This window comes from Triticum urartu, chromosome 3, assembly GCF_003073215.2.
Source record: "Triticum urartu cultivar G1812 chromosome 3, Tu2.1, whole genome shotgun sequence".
Taxonomy (NCBI): Eukaryota; Viridiplantae; Streptophyta; class Magnoliopsida; order Poales; family Poaceae; genus Triticum; species Triticum urartu.
This window is the reverse complement of record NC_053024.1, coordinates 609306092-609329198: the sequence shown is the minus strand read 5'-3', so window position 1 is coordinate 609329198 and position 23107 is coordinate 609306092. Positions and strand designations below refer to the sequence as shown.

Below are 23107 nucleotides of genomic sequence, written 5' to 3'. Positions count from 1 at the left end.
GGAACTTTTCTTATTTTAATAAAAGTTAATGTTTACATAAAAATTGGAGCACCTTTTTAAGAATAGTTAACGTTTTTACTAAACCGGAACATTTCTCTAAGAAGGAACATTTTTTAACATATGTTTTTATAAGAATGTTCTGTTTTTTTAAATCATATTTTATTTGTAATTGTTTTTTGCACTATTTGAGTTTGGCCCAAACATAAGGACTTGCCTACACAAATCCACACACGCTCTAAAAAAAAGACGTTGTCGCTGCGAGGCGAACTGCACGCATTGTCTCTCTTCCTGTTCCCCATCTCACTATCCCTAATAAACGAATTGTCCGTGCATTGCAACATGAACCGTAACATAATTTGCATGTTCGAAAGTCGGCTGGGATTCATTTATCTTGGCTAAAGCAAATGCCTAACTAAATTCTGGCGTTGTTGCTCCATGTAGTCCCCCTGTATGCCTTGCTGAAGAATAAAGAATGAGCTGTGATATAATTTGCATGTTTAAAAAATATTAACCGAGTAACCCTAAATATAAATGCAGAGTTGCAAAATATACATAAACAGAGCATATTCTGATCAGGTGTCTATTTAAATTAATCATTTTCCATGTAAAAAACTATTTTTGCTCAGTCCAATAGTAAAATCATCTTACAGTTTCATCCCTTTCTTAAAAGCACAAATGTAAAACAGTGTTTGAATTGAAACCTTATCTCTGTTTATCAGGAAATCAAACTCTCACATCACAAAGTTAGCACCAAATTATTTTCAGTAGCCACAATTCACCTTGTAGAAGTACTTTGTGCCAGGCTGCAATCCCTTCATTACACCGTCGAAGTCGAACCCAGGGTGGCTAGGTTGTCACAATCGTGATTTTGAATCGGATCGGAGCTCTGATGGTAGAATCGTAAATCGTAGAATCTTCACTACCAGAATCATAGAAATGTAGATTTTATAAACTAAAATCGTAGAATCAGATGGGTAAATTTAGATCGTAAAGTCGTAAAATCGTATAACAAAATCATGATTCTAACAACCTCCCAGGGTGGTGCCACCTGACACTCTGGTTCGCCATTCGCCGCTACTTGTACGACCTCGTGTCTGCTGGCACGTCTCCTCATTCCTCGTCGCGCCAGCCGGGGGACAAGATGGTGGGCGCTACGGAGCATACGCTGCCATGACCAACTGAGGGCAGGCATATATATAAAACAAAATTGATGATGTCAACAAAAATTCTGGTTAAAAATGCCTAAGAATAACACGTGCATGGCCGCACTCACATGCACGCATTCATTCAGTTTTGTTGCCAACTTACCATCAAACCTTTCCACATATCACATTCTTTTAACGTCAGGTATCCGGTAAAAAATTACCCCACAAAAAAAGTATCCAATAAAAAATTAACAAAATGTGCAGTATCTGTCGATTGGTGCGGTCAACCGAGATGTACCGTTCCTACTATTTGTGCGACAGGAATTATATGGTACACATATTAATCACGAGGATCAGAAGGACAAATAACAAAACTTCCTTGGGCAAGGTAATTACTATTTGTCCTATTATTTCTACCAATTAAAGTAATAGTATGCATTCAGTAATAACAAGGGTGGCACGATTGTCACATTGTACATGGTTATGCTTGTCCACACTTCCTTAGGCAGGCAACACCTTCTTCCTGATACTCTTGCTTTGTGATCCAGAATTCCGGCGCATCCTGTTTGTTCGAGACGGACAAGTCAGCAAAATATACCAGCAGACCCAGACATGATAACAAGCCCATGGTTTCTTTTTTATGCTAAGCTGCGGTTCAATATATTCCTATTGTTAGTAGCTTACATATTTGAATGCACCACCATGATTGGTTAGCGAAAAGAAAAACAGTGAACTAAGCACAGCTTACTCTTTTTTTTCACGAATACGCAAGAGCTTGCGTATCATTGCATTGATAGATAGAGAGAACGGAAAAACAGAATACAACTATACGGCTAAAGCCCATGTACATGAAGCAGGCGAGGAAGCAACCATGAACAGAACGGCTAGAGGGATTGGTCAGCTCTCAACATCACGTAAGAGAATTACATCGGAAGGATTCAAAACAAGCATCACAAGGGAAATGTGACCCGCATCAAAGGTGTTACTCAGTCTCTCAAAAGTGCTCTCAAGGGTACGGTGTGCAGTGGGCATGACCTCCACATTCCCCCTCTCGTCCTCTCCCACCCAACCCATCCTCCCACCCAGTTTTCACGATTTCCTTCCTAAAAGCCGCACACCCCAACCCCCACCTCGTTTATCATCTGAAAACTGCCTGTAGCTCTTCTCCACTATCCACCGATCCTTCCTCTCCTCTCCTCGCAGGGTTGCAAACAAATTGAGTTCAAGCGTATTTGACTAATCTCAGCTCAACTCACACTAAAGTTGGAGAGAGCTCAGACTAAGTCGAGTCAAGGAAGTGTGGACAACAGCCGCTGGCCTCTCAGTCTGTGTCGCCCGCGCCTCCCGCACGGTTTGTTCAGTCGCGGCACCTGTTTCAATTGGGCGTTGACTCAAGCCACTGCCTTCTAGATCGGCTTCCAAAAAAAGCAACAAAAAAACAGGTACTATGTCTCCATCGTTAGGCTATGTCGCCATCCCTCTATGCCCGATGATTTTTTATGGTACTAACTACACCGAGTTCGTTGCCTTATGCGCATTCATATGTGTGGCATCTGTCTATGGGGCTTTTATTCCGGCGTGATCCCTTGCCCGCCCCGGCCAGCTCCTCTTGTGGCTCCTACCCCGTCAATGCCACCGGCTCTTGCTGCGGATGCTTCTCAGGCTGCTAAGAATGCAACTAAGGTTGTTGATGATGTTGCGGTTCATGCTTATGACCAGTAGGCCTTGGCATATGAGGAGGCTCTTCCCACTTATATGATGTTATGTCTGCTTACACTCATTGGTTTAATGATGATGCTCATGTTGCGGTTGTTCTTACTTCAGTTTTCTGCCTCAGTTTGCCTCTGAGTTTATGGGCCTTACTACCGTCTTTGAGATGTGGACCTGTCTTCGCCAGCGCTATCAGTCCTCTAGTGATGCCTTATACCTGTCTGTGGTCCGCCAGGAGCATGCTCTTCACCAGGGTGACTCCGATGTTGATGATTTCTACGCACAGAGTAGTTTGGCTATTTGGCATCAGCTTGACTCTCTTCGCACAGCTAGTTGTGGTACTTGCCAGTGTTGCCAGGCTCTGTTCACCCGGGTAACAAGGTGCACACATCTTCTGGAACCGTGCTTCCACTCTGACACCCTCAGCCATCGCCTTGACAGAGCAGGATTGTGACTTGTCCCTTCTATCAGCATCCATCTTCTACGACCTTTTTAGTGGAGGATATCCCTTTCCTCACTTTTCCCGACACGCTTATCACTCCTATTGAACCCCTGTTCACGCATCCAACTGCTCCTATTTATTCGACTATTGCAAATCCGCCGCCGCCATCTCCTATGGTTTCCTCATCTCGCTTGACACAGGATTCTGCCCTTTCATGCCCGGTGGCTTCCCCGTCCGTGTCCCCATCACCCGAGTCTATCCCGGTGATTCCTCTTAGTATTCTTCCCTCTTTTTCTCACTATTATATTCATCATCTGCATGTTGTGGATGAGTCTACTACTGAGCCATCTACCTCTGATGTGCCATCCTCCTTGTCTCAGCCTACTTATGGCTTATGTCATCGCCCGCTTCTACCTATTGACCGCTATGGTTTTTATAGCGCTAGCGTGTTGTTCTTGAGTGACTTTTTATGGCGATGTTGTTCATCCCGAATGGCAGCTTGCTATGGCAAAGGAGATTGCTTCTCTTGAGCGCACCGGCACGTGGGATCTTGTTTCTTTTCCTCCTCGTGTTCGTCCCATCACTTGTAAGTGGGTCTACAGGGTTAAGACTCACTCCGATGGTTCTCCTGAGCGCTATAAAGCTCGTCTTGTGGCTCGTGGCTTTCAGCAAGAGCATGGTTGTGATTATGGTGAGACTTTTCCTCCTATGGCCCATATGACCCTGTCCGCACACTTCTTGCTGTGGCATCTGTTCACCATTGGTCCATATCTCAGCTTGATGTTAAGAATGCCTTTCTTAATGGTGAGTTGTGTGAGGAGGTTTACATGCCAGACACCACCTGGATATTCTGTTCCCGGTGGCATCGCATGTCGTCTTTATCGCTCTCTCTATGCCTTAAGAAAGCCTCGCGTGCCTGGTTTGAGAGTTTCGCCTCTGTGGTTACTGTCGATGGATTTTTGGGGAGCGTTGATGATCCTACGTTGTTTGCCCACCTTTCTCCTCGTGGTCGGACTCTTCTTTTATACGTTGATGACATAATCATCACTAGCAACGACTCTGAGTACATTGCACGGCCGAGCTGCTGAAGAAGCAAAGCGAAGCTAGCCATACGATGATCCTGGAGCTGCAAGGGCTTGCTCAGGCAAAAGAGGAGGCACAGGGCACCCTTAAGGCCAAGATCAAAGCACCAAATTGCAGATCGGATGGATCGACAGAAGGCGCAGGAGCCAGAGATCAAGGGCCTGAAGGAGACCTCCAAGAAGGCCGACACTGAGTGAGGTTGGTGCCAGACAAGCTCCAGGCAACCCAACTGGTCGTGTCATGTAAGTGTTAAAGACTTCCCAAATTTATTGTTTTGGTTTTCTACCTCTGCTCGGCTCTTTTGCTTAGTAACCATTACTTAGCCTTGTACCTAGATCTGGAGGAGGCGAGGTAAGCATCACTGCACTTTCAACACCTTCTGATTTGACTACCTCAATGAGGACATCGTTGTGACGCTGCCGGATTGCCTGTGAAGGATCAACCAGATATACAAAAGCATCGATTCGTTCTATTTTGGAATGACTAGGACTAGGTTACTAGACAACATCAGCTTGAGGTTGTCTAGGGCCAATCGGGCCTTCATTGGTCTAGACGAGTTTGTATGACTTCTTGAGGAGTCGATACAGCGGCAAAGCCTTCTCATTGAGTCGGGAGACGAAAAGACTCAGGGTGGCGACGGAGCGAGCTAGCTTTTGGACCTCCTTCAGGTTCCCGGGCTTGCCGAGTTTGGAGATCGCACTATCTTGTCGGGGTTGGACTCAATGTCGTGCTAAGAAACGATGAAGTCGAGCAGTTTTCCCAAGGGCCACGAACACACATTTGTCTGTGTTTAGCTTCATTTCGAATCGACACGGGTTAGCAAACGTCTACGCTAGATCTGCTAGGAGGTCAACCTGTTTCTTCGTGTTGACCACAACGTCGTCGACGTAGGCCTAGACATTGATGCCAATTTGGTCGTGGAGGCATTTTTGCATGATGCGCTGATATGTTGTGACAGCATTCTTGAGCCGGAAGGGCATCATGATGTAACAGAAAGCTTCAGAAGGGGTGATGAAGGAGGTCATCTCCTGATCCGATCCCTTCATCCTAATCTGGTGATAGCGAGTAGGATGCAAGGGAGTGGGAAAGGATCTTTGGGGCAGGCTTTGTCGAGACTGATGTAGTCAATGCACATGAGGCAAGTGTAGTTCTTCTCCATGGATGAACCCAGCCGCCAGAAGCCGGGCTAGCTCTTCTTCGATAACCTTACATCGTTCTTCATCGAATTGGCGTAGGGATCGCTTCACGGTCTGCATGCCCTTCATGACGTTTAGGGAGTGCTCGGCGACGTACGCTGGTATACCAGGCATGTCATGCGGAGATGTCCCAGTTCTCACAGAAATCTACAAGCACGCTTTCCTATGCACTACAAGGTCGATGATGATCTCAGCGCTCGTCATGGTGTCGATCAGGTGCACCTTAAATTTCTTGGTGTCCTGGCCCGACTGGAAAGCGAAGGCTGATTTGGCCTTCTAGCTCAGAGAATAGCCCTATGGATCCATTGTTGCTTTCGACACACTCGACGGCGACGAGCTCAGATTTAGCTAGGTCAACATTGGCCACCTCGCAATCATGCAAGTGTTTGAAGTCGTCGATGACCATGATTATCTTGTTGGAACGCAACATATCTTGAGTTTTAAGTACACGTAACATGGGATCGCCATGAACTTTGTGTACGCATGGCAACCGAGAAGAGCATGATAAGCGCCCTCGAAGGGACGACCTCGATGGAAAGCATTTCAACTCAGAAGTTTCCGAGGGTGCTAGAAATAACATCCAAGGAGATCTAACCAAAGGTTGGGCATAATTCTCATGCACAATGTCGCGGAAAGCAGTGGAGTTTGGCCAAAGGCGTAAGAGCGAGATGCCCATCTTCTCCATCGTCTCAGTGTAGAGTATGTTTATGACGATGCCACCATCCATCAGGACTTTGGACAACTGGTAGCCCCAATAATCGGGTCGAGAACCAAGGCAGATCTCCCTAGGTGGGGAATATAGTCTGGGTGAACGACCCGGTCCAAAGAGATCACTGAGTCGGACCCGTCAAGCCACTGGGGCATGTCGGTACCTACGCCTTCTGAAAGTTCGAATCATATTAGCTTAGGCTTCCTTTATTCTCTCTTTTCTTAACCTCACGCAATGCGATCTTTCGGGCCGGCTTGGACTCGAGGACACGGAAGACCACGTTCACATTCTTTACATTCTTGGGGAATGTTTAGTTCTCATCATAGCAGTCCTAGATTCAATCCTAACCTACTACATGTCGGTCTTCCTCATTCCCAAAAAGGTTCTCAAAACAATAGATGCAATTCGACGTGCCTTCTTTTGGACGGCAGAGGACATTTGTTCTGGTGCACATCTGACTGGTTCCCAAGCCGGTCATAGGCCACGCGAGGCCGGCGAGGGCGACAGTCGGCTTCTACCCGGTCAATTTGGTGGCTTGGAATGTGACTAGGACATGAATATCCAACCATGTTGGTGTCGGTGCGCATCTGAGGTGGTTAACAACTGGTTGCATGATTTACTAGTCACACCATGTTCCACAATCATCGCCTTGATCATGGCTTAGCGCGATTGAACTGCTTAGCCGTCGGGTGATCTGGCTTGAGCTGGATGTTGTCGGCCAGAGCCAGTCACCGGCTTCGATTGAGCTCTATGGTGATTACCCACCTATCATGTCTAGCTGCAAGGGAGTCGCACTCCTTCTGAAGGTGGAGTTGTGCCTGCGCAAGGGCCTTGTGTTGAGCTTCCAAGGCCTTAGTGGTCACATCCTCGCCGAGATTGGCGTATGCAAAGCTAGTTGATCGGATGTCGCCGCCTCGAGGTTGGCCTCATCCTCAACGTCAACGTTGTTGCCGGTGCTAGTGGCCACGGCTCAATTGTCGATTGCTTGCAGCGGTATTGGTGTTGCTAAGGATCAACATACGCAAAGCTAGTTGCTCGGCTACCGCCGCCTCAGGGTCGGCCTCGTCCTCAACGTCAACGTTGTTGTCGGTGTTGGCGGTCTGGCTCCGATGTCGGTTGCAACATTATGGTGTTGGCCATGAGGACCTCTGCGATAGGGCAGTTGTGCCTGCTCGCATCCCCCATCAGACTTGGATTCATTCCAGATGGGGACAAGTGATTCCACCATTGCAATGAGCTAGGAAGCCTACTCAGCCTAGTGGATTGTTGCTTGTTGCTGGAGATCCCAGGGGTTGCTGGATGCTCGCTCCTCTGCTCGGCGAAGCGCCGGGTTTTGAAGACAGGTTCCGCTGAAATGAACGGTAATGAATTCCAGGCTCCAAAAGGTGAGAACCTCGCCCTCACATAGGATGGTGGTGAGCGCGAGGCACCAAAAGTAAAAGTTTGGCTCGGAACGTAGACGTTGGCGATAACACGGGATCCCAGATGGATTTGATCTTTGGTCCATGCTTGGCGCGCCAACTGTCGGTTCATTATACCGGTACTAATCTCAATGGGATGTCACACGTAGCAGGAAGACCAGACGGGATTCACACAAGGCAATTACCCAGGTTCAAGCCCTCACGGTGGAGGTAAAACCCTACTCCTACTATGATTATATTTATGGCGGTGAGCCTCATGCGAGAGCTTGAATATGGTGTACAATGGAGATCGCTAGGATCACATAGGTGTGTGTGAGATTAGATGATCTATAGTCTAACCCTAGCCTTGCCTTATATAGGGGACAAGGCCTGGGGTTTACAGGATGTCCGTCTCGGTTACGCACGGGTAGGATCCTCCGAGATACCTGAGATGCTTTGCTTTGATCGCCAAGCTGATGGTCCGCCAGGTAGTGGCCTGGGTTGTACGTGGCTGATGGGCCGACTCCCGGCCTGCCGATGTGCCCCCCCCCCCTTCCATGGCACTATCACATGCTTTCTTTGGAAGTTAAGTGAAGACTTAAACCCAGGCTGGATATTTAGTAGTTCAAAATTCAAATTTGGCCAAGACTTCCTAGGCAATACTTTCGGTAGTAAGTCATCTACTTAGGCTCTGCTGTGTTGAACTTATTTTATATTCTGCTACGAAAATATAGCCACAAAATGCTAAAATAAGCAAAAGCTGGTTGGAAAAGCTGGATTACCATAAAGTAACATAGTGTGAGCATAGCCTTAAGACTATATTGCAAGCTTAAGATTTGTGGATTTGGCACCCCCTAAACAGTCATTTCTCATATTAAAACTAGATAGTATTGGCGCTGCATCCTTATAATTTTCTCCTCTTGGTTTTCTGTCTAACTTCGCTGCTCTTGGATAAACATAAAAAATATGTGTCATTTTGTATTTAGAATTTGTCGGTACAAACCACTTTAAATTTAAGAGGTGAACTAAACTACAATACTTCAGGCAAATAAAGCTAAAAAATTTCTAGAAGTTATTACCTTCATAATTCCAGCAAGTACTGCACCTCCTAGATAGACCATATGCTTTCTCCGTGGAGGATCCTCTATACGCAGGCGTAATTTCTGTACATACTCAAGAACAGACAGGTTATGAAAGGAGAGCGGGAACAAACATTATTACTGAATATAAAATGTGGTATTCTGGTACATGCGTTCAGATTCTCCTTTGACTGTTACCAATTTTAATAAGCTAATAATGCGATCAGATTGCCTGTATTTGCAAACCCTAAGCTATATTCTCATTGATGGAAAGGTGAGGCAACAAGACTTGATAGATAAGGGCTGAATGAGTTGTACTGCTCATTAGAGTTTGCCAGCTTAAAAGAAAAATGGTACAAATTGGAAATGTAGTTGTACAAAAATAATAATATCAACTGTGTAGTCCATCAGAGGAGAATTAAACAAAATTACCTTAAGTCCATCCTTGTTTCCCTTCAAAACCACGTCGAGGTAGCGATCAAGAATTTCCTTCTCCAGCCTTCAGAAAGGTGGCAGTTTGTTAGTCATACGAAACCTAGATCCTTGTATAGATCAGCGCAAAAGAAAAACAATGACTGGTCAACAGGGAGAAAGAACCAGAACAACAGCAAACAGCCAAGAAGGGAGAAAAAAACAGTGTGGTGTGTAAGTGATGATATTGGAAACAGGTGACTCAGAATGTACTGTAGTAAATAGCACAAAATGCAAGAAATGAACTATACAAGGAACTATGCAAGAATTAACATCTTACCGACTTGGCAGACCAGGATACATGGTACTTCCTCCACTAAGAACGATATGTTGGTAAAGCTGCAAATATTATTGAACATCGAATTAAAAAAAAAAGCCAGCATGCAGTGATATATCTAGGGAAGTAGACACTCTAAATGTATGAAGACTAAAACTTCAATATGTTCTCAGGTTCTTCTTTAGTTAATATATATCAAACTGAAAATTTAGTGTATTTGTTCCCTTACAAGGCATTAACAGAATTCAAATTAAGAAAAAAAGGAAGTGGGTATATGCTAGTCTAAGGGGATAACGTACATACATAAAGCTTATAAAACTCAAGATGCAATGTCAGACACTCGATTAAGTCTCCACCAATAGCAAGTGCACCTCATGATGCATTTTCTATGAGTATATTTACATAGATAATCACAAGTAATGCATATCTCTAGATAAATGTAGTCCGGAAGAACTGCAGTTGTACAATATAATCAATCAGTTATTCGTATACTTGTTCCATCTAAATACTTCAAGCAATAAAAATAACAGAAAGAATGGACAGGCAAAATTTACTATATTGTACTGGGACTACTGTAAGGTTTGTATACCGTCATGCGGTTGTCAATGTCCATTTCCTGAATGCAATGGAATGCCATATCTGCCAACCCATCACCTTCAACATCTATGAGTTCCTGTTCAGTAAATATTTTTACCAAGATTACCACACTGATGATACTTAATATTTTTGCAGAGAACTGCATAGCTATCTATCACCGGAAGACTTTCGGCAAGAATGGAAGGAAAACAAACTTACAGGAGTAAAAAGAGCCTCAGGAGCCTGAAACCGTTCAGTGCCCACTTTAATTACTCTTCCATCTGGAAGCTGATCACAAAGAATTTAGCTCAAAATAAAAAAAACAATAAAACAAAGTAGGATAATATACTTACAGTGTAACTTTTAACAAGAATTGTAGTTTCAAGTCCTAGCTGGTATTCACGTTTGTAGTCATAGCTGTACATCTTTTAATGTCATGCCTATGACATATAACAGCAATCTGTAGCCAAGAAATAAGAACAACAAAACAACTCACCTTATATAGCATAGCTTCTCTTTTATTTCTCTTACTGTCTCAAAATCAGCAGATTTGTTCATAGCATACCTTTTGAAATAGAACAATAAAGAGGATGAGGAAAATGCAAGAAAGCTGAAGACTGCATCATCACAGCAACTTTAACATCTTAAGATGGTAACTGGTAAGGGAATACCCTCTTCTTGAGAGTAGATCAACAAGATAGGATGTGATATGCCTTCCAGCTACATTCATTCTTTTCGTTAGATGTGGATAAGAATATCCATCAACCACGGGCACCTGCGTGTGTAAATAAAACATCAGCAACAAAATGAAAGCTACGGACAGAAAGTAAGTAGTAAAAACAAGGACAATTAGGAAATTCATAAGGGCTGTGAATCTGTGATCTCTACAAAGAAACAAGGAACCTTAAATGAAACAGGGGCTGTGAATCAAAATGAAAGCTACAGACAGCAACAAAATGAAAGCCCACACAAAAATTAGTGAAACAAATTGACATGCGTGATTGCTGAGGTGACATGATTGCATGGATAGATGAGTGCACAAATTGTAACTTATGACCACATGCATGACTTGATGACGTGGCATAGTTGCATGAAGAGGAAAAATAGGTAGTGGGTTGCAACTATTTAAGAATAGAGGATAAGGTTTATAAATTTAGATAATCTTATTCAAAATTATAAGACTTGCATGCAATTTTCATGAGATTTTCTCCATTTTGTTCTCATTTATCTTCCCTCTATCTTCAATATCTATGACTGAACACCATGACTTTTCTTAATCCATGTTTGAAACCAAAATACAAATTTTAAATGGTGGAGTTTTAAGTAGTGATTTTAGTGTAGTTTTCTCACAGGACCTCCAAAAAGTCAGGTATATCCTGATCCCAAAATTAGAAGGGTAACTCCTTTGGTTGGCTCAATGCAATTACAGGTACACCGGCAAACATTATACAAATGTGCTAGATAGTCAGATAGTATTTCTATAGCTATCACAGAGAATGCTAGAGATAGAATCTGTTCATACCACATGGGTGACACCATCACCAGAATCTATGACAAGTCCAGTCAGCAAGCCTGGGAAGTAAACATACGTGTAAAATGAGTACTAGTACAATTTTGTGTGCATTTCTATGTCCTTGATTCTGTTTAAAGAGGTAAAGTAAGTACCTTGAGCATATAGCGAAAGAACTGCTTGGATCTGGATGAAGACCCCAGAAAAGTTGTATTTCTCAAACATTGTCTCGATCTGTTGATCGTGGGGTTCAATTTACTAGTCATTATGTAGAAGCTCAATTTGCAATATAAAATAGCCTGAGAAATTAAAATAACCTACCATTTGCTCACGGTTTTTCACAGGATTGAGTGGCGGATCTGTCAGTAAAATTTTACACTCGGATGGATCAACCTATATGAAAGAAGAGAAATGTAATGCTTTACATGGATCTAAGAGAATTAAGGATTATAATCAAAGGTATTGAGAAAGTATCTTTCAAAAGGATTCACACCACAAGCAAAGTAAAGAATATCAATATGCATACCTTCAGCTCGCTATAAAATGCATGATCCCATATATGGCCCATATCATCCCAATTTTGAACAATCCCATTTGTGACAGGATATGATACATCAAGCTGATGTCTCAAATCAGCGCAAGCAGCTCCTACCACAATATCCTGTGTTGAACATAAACACTAATTACGAGGTGTACTCAACATTAAGAGACAAAATAAATGATGGAATCCAAACTGTCAATTCTTGCTCCTGGAGTGACTCCTCATAGCGAAGCAATGGCCGTCCAACGACACAAGGAAAGACAGATGTAGGGAAGTTTTCTCCCGCAAAGCCGCACTTTACATACTGCAACGTAGGTGCCAAATTAGAACAGCAAAACCACCCGACCATAACAGAGAGTATTTCACGTTTCTCTGTCATGGAAAAGATAATCAAAATCAAGAAACTGGCAACAGGTCAGCTAGAGGTTTCACGAACACAATTTACAATTTGAATATTATTTCTGCTCACTAAAAAATCAATAATAGCTCAGTGAAACCAAAGATGTGCCTACTGATTTCCACATAACAATTTAGCGCCCTGTTATGTCATATCCGCTCAAAGCAGAAAAGGCTGATCTGAACCTAAAGATAAAATTTACATGCCAGATCCAAATGCAACTCGGAAAGCAATCCCAGCAGAAATACGATAAACAAAGGGGGCAGAACGTTCTCGAACATTTCTATTCCCCTACAACTCGGGCACCAACTCCGCACTCCACAGCGGTGACTCGATACAGATTTGGAATACCCTCAGATGATTCCGTTCGAACCTGGCTACCCTATTCCCCAAGCCTAACCATGACTCATCCGCCTCGATCAATCACCGGCAGCCGGAGGCCGGTGGGATTTCGTACGAAGTATTCTAGAAACAAGGACAAGAGCCGGTGGGGAGAGGCAGATCTACGGTGAGCATGCTCGAGGGGGAGGGGGGGGGGGGGGGGGGGGGGGGGGGGGGGGGGGGGGGGGGGGGGGGGGGGGGGGGGGGGGGGGGCGCGCGGCGGCGGCGGTGGGATGGAGTCTTACCCCGGTGCCGTTGTCGCACACCACCACCTTGTTGCTCTCCATTCTAGCCGTCCTCCCTCGCCAACCTCCGGAGGGTGTGTTCGGCTTTTGGTTGAGGCCTCTCGATTGGTGTTTTTTTTTTCGAAAATGATCAACGCCTATCCTATTGTTAGGGCATCTTTAGCAGACCCTACATCCGGCCCGCCCGCAAAACGCGTTTACAATTCGCGGAAAACAGCCTTTACGGTCTAGCTCGAACAGCCGCAGATGCACACCCCAAACGGACTCGTAAAAAAGAATATTCATGGAATATACATTTTTTACGGGTCGGCTTTTTGCGGGGTCTATTCGAACACCGCCGCGTCGATTCGCAAACCAAAGACGCTCAATTCTCGAATTTGACATACGTTCTCGCAAATAAGTTCAAATTCAAACAATATAACACATTTTACGCACAAATAAAAGCTTTAATTTAATAGGACAAACGCAAAAGAGGGTCTTACAAAAGTGACGACCACGTCCGGCATCATCTTGGTTGATCTTCACTTTGCGCCGTCGAGTACATCTTGAAATTCATCGCCACCATCGAATCCACCTCCGGCGCTTGTTCCAACTCCCGCACCGAAATCATCGACATTGCACCATATGGAGCAGAGAAAACATTTCCGGCACTATAACACGCACTGGCTGATGCAACCATTCTCCTTTTCAAGATTTCTCTCCTTGCCATATCATGTCATTCTTTGGTGAGGTCCTCCATGTCATTGCGGTGCATTGTCATGATCTTATTCTCTTCGGCGAGCAACTTGGACATGGCTTTGTTTTCAATGGCACGTGCTCTTTTCTCCTCAATGGTCGCTTTGCGCAGTCCCTCTTTCTTGAGCAATTGCCACTTTTCTTACTTCTCATTTGCCTTCTTCTCGGCCAACTCTATCTTGATCTCCAACGACTTCAACAACATCAACTCATTTGATTGCACCATGGAATCAATCTTCTCCCACAAGCTCGATGCTTCGTGCTCTCTCTTCATCCTCTCCTTAGTCTTCTTGTCGCCATCGGGCTTGTTCAAATTTCTTGGGCCATCATCATCCTCATCTTCATCCATATTTGTAAGTGAAACTCTCTTCGGTGGGGATTCTTTGTCGATCAACTTCCACTTCTCGCACTTTTTAAGCAAGTCCCAACAATGCTCTAATTTGAAGAATTTGCTTTCCGAAGCTTCCATGTCTTTGTATCTATGTTGGGCAATTTTGTCCTACACAATTTAAACAAAGTGAAATGATGCAATATGATGATGCGCAACTTGAACAAAGGCAAAACAAACTCACATAGTCGGATTTCACGGTTCCACTTGGAGGTGCATTGCGTACTTGCTCCAAGCAAGCTGCCCAACGGCTGCACATAGCTTGATCACATCCCAACGCCCTTGAAGCGACCGAAATGTGCGTGGAGTCCTATTGAGGTACTTTGCCATCATGCGGAAGTATTGATCTTCGATCCTTTGCCAATACCTCTTGCCAGTTTGAGAAGTACCCGTGCATGCATCAAGAGACACCGCACTCCATGCCCTGATCAGAATTTGATCTTCCAAGATCGTGTAGTTCTTCGATCTCTGGCTTTTCCCAGTTTTTGTTTGCGATTGCTCATACGTTACCTCATCGATCTCCTCCAATTCTTCCTCACCACCATGATCATCCACGCCTCCCTCTGTTTCATTGTAGTCGAATGCGGCGAACGGGGCCTGATCGATGTCAATGGCGTTGGTGTCCAACAAGTTCATGAACTCGGCAGTTGCATTGTTCGAACCACCGCTATAATGAACGACAACAAGTCACGAGCTATCGCAAATGGCGAAAAGCAAATAAAATTGCCCTGACCGAAGACGCATACCTTCCGGCCATTTCGTCAAATTCCTCGCTTGCGGTGGGAGCAGCACCGTTGAGCGGCATCGCTGGGGAACCTCTTTCCGGGGCGGAGGGAGTGGATGAAGGAGGCGGCTTCTTTGTAGCCGGAATCCTCTTCCTCTTTACATCGGCGGCCTTGGCGACCTTCTCCACCGTCGGTCGGGATCGCGCAGCGGCGTTGGCGCCCGGAGCGCGTGCCTTCGCAGCGGGGGCAGCCGGATTCCTGATAACCCACAAGTATAGGGGATCGCAACAGTTTCCGAGGGTAGAGTATTCAACCCAAATTTATTGATTCGACACAAGGGGGGCCAAAGAATATTCTCAAGTATTAGCAGCTGAGTTGTCAATTCAACCACACCTGGAAACTTAATATTTGTAGTAAAGTGTTTAGTAGAAAAGTAATATGATAGTAGTGGTAACGGTAACAAAAGGTAACAGTAGCAAAAGTAATGTTTTTGGTATTTTGTAGTGATGATAGCAATAGCAACGGAAAAGTAAATAAGCGAAGAACAATATATGGAAAGCTCGTAGGCAATGGATCAGTGATGGAGAATTATGCTGGATGCGGTTCATCATGTAACAATCATAACCTAGGGTGACACAGAACTAGCTCCAATTCATCGATGTAATGTAGGCATGTATTTCGAATATAGTCATATGTGCTTATGGAAAAGAACTTGCATGACATCTTTTGTCCCACCCTCCCGTGGCAGCGGGGTCCTAGCGGAAACTAAGGGATATTAAGGTCTCCTTTTAATAGAGTGCCGGAACAAAGCATTAGCACATAGTGAATACATGAACTCCTCAAACTACGGTCATCACCGGTAAGTATCCCGATTATTGTCACTTCGGGGTTAACGGGTCATAACACATAATAGGTGACTATAGACTTGCAAGATAGAATCAAGAACTCTCATATATTGATGAAAATATAATAGGTTCAGATATGAAATCATGGCACTCGGGCCCTAGTGACAAGCATTAAGCATAGGAAAGTCATAGCAACATCAATCTCAGAACATAGTGGATACTAGGGATCAAACCCTAACAAAACTAACTCGATTACATGATAGATCTCATCCAACCCATCACCGTCCAGCAAGTCTACGATGGAATTACTCACGCACGGCAGTGAGCATCATGAAATTGGTGATGGAGGATGGTTGATGATGACGATGGCGACGGATTCCCCTCTCCGGAGCCCCGAATGGACTCCAGATCAGCCCTCCTGAGAGGTTTTAGGGCTTGGCGGCGGCTCCGTATCGTAAAACGCGATGATTTCTTCTCTCTGATTTTTTCTCCCTGAAAGCAAATATGTAGAGTTGGGGTTGAGGTCGGAGGAGCTCTAGGGGGCCCACGAGGTAGGGGGGCAGGCGCGCCCCACCCTCGTGGACAGGTGGTGGGCCTCCTGGTCTATCTTTTGCACGTATTTTTTATATTTTCTGAATAGATGTTCCGTGAAGTTTCAGGTCATTTCGAGAACTTTTGTTTCTGCACATAAATAACACCATGGTAATTCTGCTGAAAACAGCGTCGGTCCGGGTTAGTTCCATTCAAATCATGCAAGTTAGAATCCAAAACAAGGGCGAAAGTGTTTGGAAAAGTAGATATGATGGAGACATATCAACTCCCCCAAGTTTAAACCTTTGCTTGTCCTCAAGCAATTTAGTTGATAAACTGAAAGTGATAAAGAAAAACTTTTACAAACTCTGTTTGCTATTGTTGTTGTAAATATGTAAAGCCAGCATTCAAGTTTTCAGCAAAGATTATGACTAACCACATTCACAATAACGCTTAGGTCTCAAGTTTACTCATATCAATGGCATAATCAACTAGCGAGCAATAATAATAAATCTCGGATGACAACACTTTCTCAAAACAATCATAATATGATATAATAAGATGGTATCTCGCTAGCCCTTTCTGAGACCGCAAAACATAAATGCAGAGCACCTTTAAAGATCAAGGACTGACTAGACATTGTAATTCATGGTAAAAGAGATCCAGTCAAGTCATACTCAATGTAAACTAACAGTAATGAATGCAAATGACAGCGGTGCTCTCCAACTGGTGCTTTTTAATAAGAGGATGATGACTCAGCATAAAAGTAAATAGATAGGCCCTTCGCAGAGGGAAGCAGTGATTTGTAGAGGTGCCAGAGCTCGGTTTTGAAATAGAGATGAATAATATTTTGGGCGGTATACTTTCATTGTCAACATAACAACCAAGAGATGGCGATATCTTCCATGTTACACACATTATAGGCGGTTCCCAAACAGAATGGTAAAGTTTATACTCCCCCTTCCACCAACAAGTATTAATCCATGGCTTGCTCGAAACAATGAGTACCTCCAACTAACAAGAGTCTCAGGGGGAGTTTTGTTTGCAATTATTTTGATTTAGTTTGCATAAAGCATGGGACTGGGCATCCCGGTGACCAGCCATTTTTCTCGTGAGTGAGGAGCGGAGTCCACTCCTCTTGAGAATAACCCGCCTAACATGGAAGATACGGACAACCCTAGTTGATACATTAGCTATTCGAGCATACAAAACAGGATATTTATTTGAAGGTTTAGAGTTTGGCACATACAAATTTGCTTGGAACGGCAGGTAGATACCGTATATAGGTAGGTATGTTGGACTCATATGGAATAACTTTGGGGTTTAAGGGATTTGATGCACAAGCAGTATTCCCGCTTAGTACAGGTGAAGGCTAGCAAAAGACTGGGAAGCGACCAGCTAGAGAGCGACAACAGTCATGAACATGCATTAAAATTAATCAACACCGAATGCAAGCATGAGTAGGATATAATCCACCATGAACATAAATATCATGAAGGCTATGTTGATTTTGTTTCAACTACATGTGTGAACATGCGCCAAGTCAAGTCACTTAAATCATTCAGAGGAGGATACCACCCTATCATACCACATCATAACCATTTTAATAGCATGTTGGCACGCAAGGTAAACCATTATAAGCTCCTAGCTAATCAAGCATGGTACAAGAAACTATGATCTCTAGTTGTCATTGCAAACATGTTTACCCATAATAGGCTGAATCAGGAACGATGAACTAATCATATTTACAAAAACAAAAGAGGTCGAGTTCATACCAGCTTTTCTCATCTCAGTTAGTCCATCATATATCGTCATAATTGGCTTTCACTTGCACGACTGAATGATGTGAATAATAATAATAGTGCACGTGCATTGGACTAAGCTGGAATCTGCAAGCATTCAATAAACAGGAGAAGACAAGGCAATATGGGCTTTTTGTCAGATCAACAATTATGCATATAAGATCCACTTCAACAATTTAATCATGGTCTTCTCCTATCGACCCCCAAAGAAAAGAAATAAAACTATTTATACGGGAAAGCTCCCAACAAGCAAAAGAAGAACAGGAAATCTTTTTGGGTTTTCTTTTTAATTACTACTACAAGCATGGAAAGTAAACTAATTAAAAACTACAACTAATTTTTTTTGTTTTTCTTAAGGTTTATCAAACACACAAGAAGAAAGCATAAAAAGGAAAAATAAACTAGCATGGATGATACAATGAAAAAGTATGAGCACCGACATCTAGCAATGAGTGTGTGAACATAAATGTAATATCGGTGGGAAATACGTACTCCCCCAAGCTTAGGCTTTTGGCCTAAGTTGGTCTATGGCCACAACTGGCCTGGCGGATATCCATAATAATAGTTGGGGTCGTACTGTGATGAAGAAGATTCTGACTGCCACTGGTTGGCAATCATCTCCGGATCCCAATGGTAATTAGACTGTCGTGGAGGATCAACTTGTGGCTCCGACTCTGGCTCTGTGGGTGGTGCAGGGTTCCGGTAGGCGTGAATGTCCTCCGACGAGACGAGGTACTGGCCTGCAGATAAATCAAACAAGTAAGGAGCAGGCAAGGTAATCGTCTCCGGATGATGTTTATCAAAGAACAATTTGTATTTAAGCTTCCCTTCCCTATTCTTTATAATAAAATCATGTGCTATCATACTCTTATAATCTAAATAAACATGAGGCAGCAATTTTCCTTCCTTCTCATAATGCCTAATAGGTATGTTAAAATGTGCAGCTAGACGTGAAGTATAGATACCACCAAAGATGGGGCCCTTTGTACGGTTCAGACTCAACCGTTTAGCAATAATACCGCCCATACTCACAGAGTTATCACAGAATAAACCATGGAACAAAATAATAATACCAGGAACACTAAGGTTTTCACAGTTTCCGCGACCAATTAAGCAACGACTAGCAAATATTGCAAAGTAGCGTAAAACAGGAAAATGTATGCTAGTGATTCGTGCATCGGAAACCTTCCTCGTTTCCCCTACAGTGATGGTATCAATAAACCCATCCACATCGTCACGATGTGGTTCCTCTATTTTGCCCTCGAAAGGGATCAAACAAACCCGACAAAAATCATAAAGTGACATCTTCTTAACCACATCATATAAATGAAACTCTACTGAAGGAGGTGATTCCCTAGGATAATAGTAGAAGTTTTGCACAAAAGTATTGGTGAGTAAGAGATACTGTTCACGTTGGTCGTGGAGGAAGTCGGTGAGGCCTGCATTCTTAGCCAATTCATAAAATTCCTCATAAATCACGGTGGCTCTCAAGAAATCATCGGAGGGCCATTCACACGGCCTAACCTCCGCGGTGCGAGGCAAATTATATTTGGGCTTCCGTGCCTCTTCATTTTGCTTTTTCCTTGAGCTTCGGCTCGATGAGCCCCTCAAAAATCTCTTCATTATTTTCTGAATTTTTTTGAAATTTTTAGTAACTTCAAAAATAAAAGTAAGTGATGACCCACAAGTATAGGGGATCTATCGTAGTCCTTTCGATAAGTAAGAGTGTCGAACCCAACAAGGAGCAGAAGGAAATGATAAGCGGTTTCCAGCAAGGTATTCTCTGCAAGTACTGAAATAAGTGGTAATAGATAGTTTTGCGATAAAATAATTTGTAACGAGCAACAAGTAACAAAAGTAAATAAGGTGCAGCAAGGTGGCCCAATCCTTTTTGTAGCAAAGGACAAGCCTGGACAAACTCTTATAAAATGTAAAGTGCTCCCGAGGACACATGGGAATATCGTCAAGCTAGTTTTCATCACGCTCATATGATCCGCATTCGGTACTTTGATAATTTGGTATGTGGGTGGACCGGTGCTTGGGTATTGCCCTTACTTGGACAAGCATCCCACTTATGATTAACCTCTATTGCAAGCATCCACAACTACAACAAAAGTATTAAGGTAAACCTAACCATAACATGAAACATATGGATCCAAATCAGCCCCTTATGAAGCAATGCATAAACTAGGGTTTAAGCTTCTGTCACTCTAGCAACCCATCATCTACTTATTACTCCCCAATGCCTTCCTCTAGGCCCAAATAATGGTGAAGTTTCATGTAGTCGACGTTCACATAACACCACTAGAGGAGAGACAACATACATCTCATCAAAATATCGAACAAATACCAAATTCACATGACTACTAATAGCAAGACTTGTCCCATGTCCTCGGGAACAAAAGTAACTACTCACAAAGCATAAACATGTTCATAATCAGAGGGGTATTAATATGCATATAGGATCTGAACATATGATCTTCCACCAATTAAACCAACTAGCATCAACTACAAGGAGTAATTAACACTACTAGCAACCTACTAGCACCAATCCCGGACTTGGAGACAATAATTGGATACAAGAGATGAACTAGGGTTTTGAGATGAGATGGTGCTGATGAAGATGTTGATGAAGATTGCCCTCTCCCGATGAGAGGAGCGTTGGTGATGACGATGGTGATGATTTCCCCCTCTGGGAGGGAAGTTTCCCCGGCAGAACAGCTCCGCCAGAGCCCTAGATTGGTTCCGCCAAGGTTCCACCTCGTGGCGGCGGAATTTCGTCCGAGAAGATGGCTTATGATTTTTTTCCCATCGAAAGACTCCATATAGCAGAAGATGGTCACTGGAGGGCCACCAGGGGGCCCACGAGGTAGGGGGCGCGCCCCCATCCTCATGGGAAGGGTGTGGCCCCCTGGTGAAGTTCTTGCTCTCAGTATTTTTTATATATTTGGAAAATATCTTCCGCGAAGTTTCAGGACTTTTGGAGTTGTGCAGAATAGGTCTCTACTATTTGCTCATTTTCCGGCCCAGAATCCCAGCTGTCGGCATTCTCCCTCTTTATGTAAACCTTGTAAAATAAGAGAGAATAGGCATAAGTATTGTGACATATTGTGTAATAACAGCCCATAATGAAATAAATATTGATATAAAAGCATGATGCAAAATGGACGTATCAACTCCCCCAAGCTTAGACCTCGCTTGTTCTCAAGCGAAAAGCCGAAATCAAAAAATATGTCCACATGTTTAGAGATAGAGGTGTCGATAAAAATAAAATACGGACATGAGAGCATCATGATCATTCTTAGAACATCAACTTATATAATTCTTGTCATATGATCTCTAATGCTAGAGAAATAATTCAATGTAAACTTTATTGAAAACTAACAAACTACAATCTCAGTCATTGAAGCAATTGCAATTTATCATAACATAGGAAAGAGTCAATGTATAAGAGCTTTTCAGCAAGTCCACATACTCAACTATCATATAATCTTCCACAATTACTAACACTCACGCAATACTTATGGGTATGGAGTTTTAATCGGACACAGAGAAAGATAGGGGCTTATAGTTTTGCCTCCCAACGTTTTACCTCAATGGTAATGTCAACAATAATAGTTCATGAAAACTCACATCCAATTAGCCATATATACCAGGATCTTTCCAACATGCTGTGCTTGCCAAAGGATAAAGTGTAAAAAGGGAAGGGTGAAAATCACCATGACTCTTGGCAAGGTAGGAGACAAAAGTAAAAGATAGGCCCTTCGTAGAGGGAAGTAGAGGTTGTCATGCGCTTTTATGGTTGGATGCACAAAATCTTAATGCGAAAGAACATCACTTTATATTGCCACTTGTGATATGGACCTTTATTATGCAGTCTGTCACTTTTATTACTTCCATATCAAACGATCGTATAAAGCTTATTTCATCCACACCAATCAATCACACATATTTAGAGAGCAATTTTTATTGCTTGCACCGATGACAACTTACTTGATGGATCTTACTCGATCCATAGGTAGATATGGTGGACTCTTATGGCAAGACTGGTTTAAGGGTATTTGGAAGCACAAGTAGTATCTCTACTTGGTGCAATGAATTTGGATAGCATGAGGGGGAAAGGCAAGCTCATCATGTTGGAAGATCCAAGACAATATAATTCATCTCAGATGTAAGAAAACATAACCCATTATGTTGTCTTCCTTGTCCAATGTCAACTCTTTAGCATGTCATATTTTAATGAGTGCTCACAATCATAAAAGATGTCCAAGATAGTATATTTATATGTGAAGACCTCTCTTTCTTTATTACTTCCTATTAATTGCAACGATGACCAAAACTGTGTTTGTCAACCCTCAACAACTTTTATTCATCATACTCTTTCTATGCGAGCTCATTACTCTCCATAAGACTCACATGATCTCTTTGTTTCTTTTTATTCCTTTCTCCTTTTCTTTTATTCACTTAAGATCATGGCAGAATAATCAAGCTCACGGACTCGATTACATAGAAGGATAATAAAGCAAAACTCACAACTAGATCATACTAAAAACTTTTATTCTACTAGATCAAGATATTACCAAAAGGATCAAACTAAGAAAAATGGTAAAGATAAAAGTGATGGTGATACGATACCGGGGCACTCCCCCAAGCTCGGCAGTTGCCAAGTGGAGTGCCCATACCAGATACTCAATTCTTCTTTGTTGGTGGAGATGGTGGTGATTTTGTTGATGGCGTAGGCTTGTCGTCCTTCTTCCAAGGCATAGGCTCACCATCATAGAAAGATGACCGAGTCTCAGGGATCCTCAAATCTGCAGCGAAACTAATCCTTTTGAATCTATATTCATACTCACAGTTTTGGTTTTGTAGGTCATAGATTTGAGCTTGAAGGTGCTCATTTTTCTCGTGAAGCTTGAAGA

At 43.1% G+C, this 23107-nt stretch overlaps 1 protein-coding gene across 1 annotated transcript; it reads right to left on the bottom strand.

Moving 5' to 3' along the window:
* Nucleotides 1-1355: 1355 nt before the first annotated feature.
* LOC125545322 (actin-related protein 2) lies at nucleotides 1356-13308 on the bottom strand. Its single transcript, XM_048709227.1, has 15 exons — nucleotides 13163-13308; nucleotides 12333-12443; nucleotides 12125-12259; nucleotides 11920-11991; nucleotides 11754-11832; nucleotides 11611-11660; nucleotides 10760-10863; nucleotides 10585-10653; nucleotides 10442-10505; nucleotides 10308-10376; nucleotides 10102-10185; nucleotides 9516-9574; nucleotides 9197-9263; nucleotides 8765-8848; nucleotides 1356-1707 (listed from the first exon to the last, which is right to left on the bottom strand). Exons 1-15 carry the CDS (start codon nucleotides 13202-13204, stop codon nucleotides 1627-1629), a joined length of 1170 nt encoding a protein of 389 aa, XP_048565184.1. The 5' UTR covers nucleotides 13205-13308; the 3' UTR covers nucleotides 1356-1626.
* Between the last annotated feature and the right edge of the window lie 9799 nt (nucleotides 13309-23107).